At 51.3% G+C, this 723-nt stretch overlaps 1 protein-coding gene across 1 annotated transcript in view; it reads right to left on the bottom strand.

Annotated features, from left to right (window-relative positions):
- Positions 1–443: 443 nt before the first annotated feature.
- The window catches only part of LOC106314719, a 2,963-nt gene continuing 2,683 nt past the window's right edge, over positions 444–723 (bottom strand). The window contains exon 4 of the mRNA XM_013752549.1: positions 444–527. Within this exon, the coding sequence (XP_013608003.1) occupies positions 444–527 (84 nt within the window). The remainder of the gene's footprint in view (positions 528–723) is intronic.

Raw genomic sequence — 723 nt, 5'->3', positions numbered from 1 at the left:
CCGCGACGAAGGTGCTACTCAAATGTATCTCCGGCGAAGAAACGAGACTAGTCATGGCCGAAACACATGAAGGAGCAGCAGGCAATCACTCGGGCGGACGAGCTCTTGCATTAAAAGTAAAGAATCTGGGATTCTACTGGCCAACCATGAACGCCGACTGCAATTTCAAGGGATTCTGCGACAGATGGCGCATTCGACTCAACATGTCGATCCCGAGAAACCCGCAGAGTAATGGCCAAGCTGAGTCGACGAACAAGACCATCATCGACGGTCTGAAGAAACGACTCGACTTAAAGAAGGGTTGCTGGGCGGATGAACTAGATGGTGTCCTGTGGTCCCACAGAACAACTCCTTGCGGAGCGACGAAGGCCACACCCTTCTCGATGGCCTACGGCGTCGAGGCAATGGCTCCCGCAGAAGTGAATGTGACGAGTTTGCGCCGATCACGAATGCCACAAAACGTCGAACTCAACCGTGACACGCTGCTGGACGCACTCGACGACATCGAGGAAAAGCGCGACCAAGCACTGCTCCGTATCCAAAATTTCCAGCATCAAATCGAGAGCTACTACAACCAAAAGGTTAAGTCGCGTCCCCTCGAAATGGACAATCTTGTTTTAAGAAAGGTCTTCGAAAATACTAAGAAGTGGAAAGCCGGCAAGCTTTGAGCCAACTGGGAAGGACCATACAAGATAGTCGAAGTCATCAAACCAGGAGTATACC

The sequence above is a fragment of the Brassica oleracea genome, chromosome C9, assembly GCF_000695525.1.
Source record: "Brassica oleracea var. oleracea cultivar TO1000 chromosome C9, BOL, whole genome shotgun sequence".
Lineage (NCBI taxonomy): Eukaryota > Viridiplantae > Streptophyta > Magnoliopsida > Brassicales > Brassicaceae > Brassica > Brassica oleracea.
This window is presented reverse-complemented; position numbering and strand designations above follow the sequence as displayed.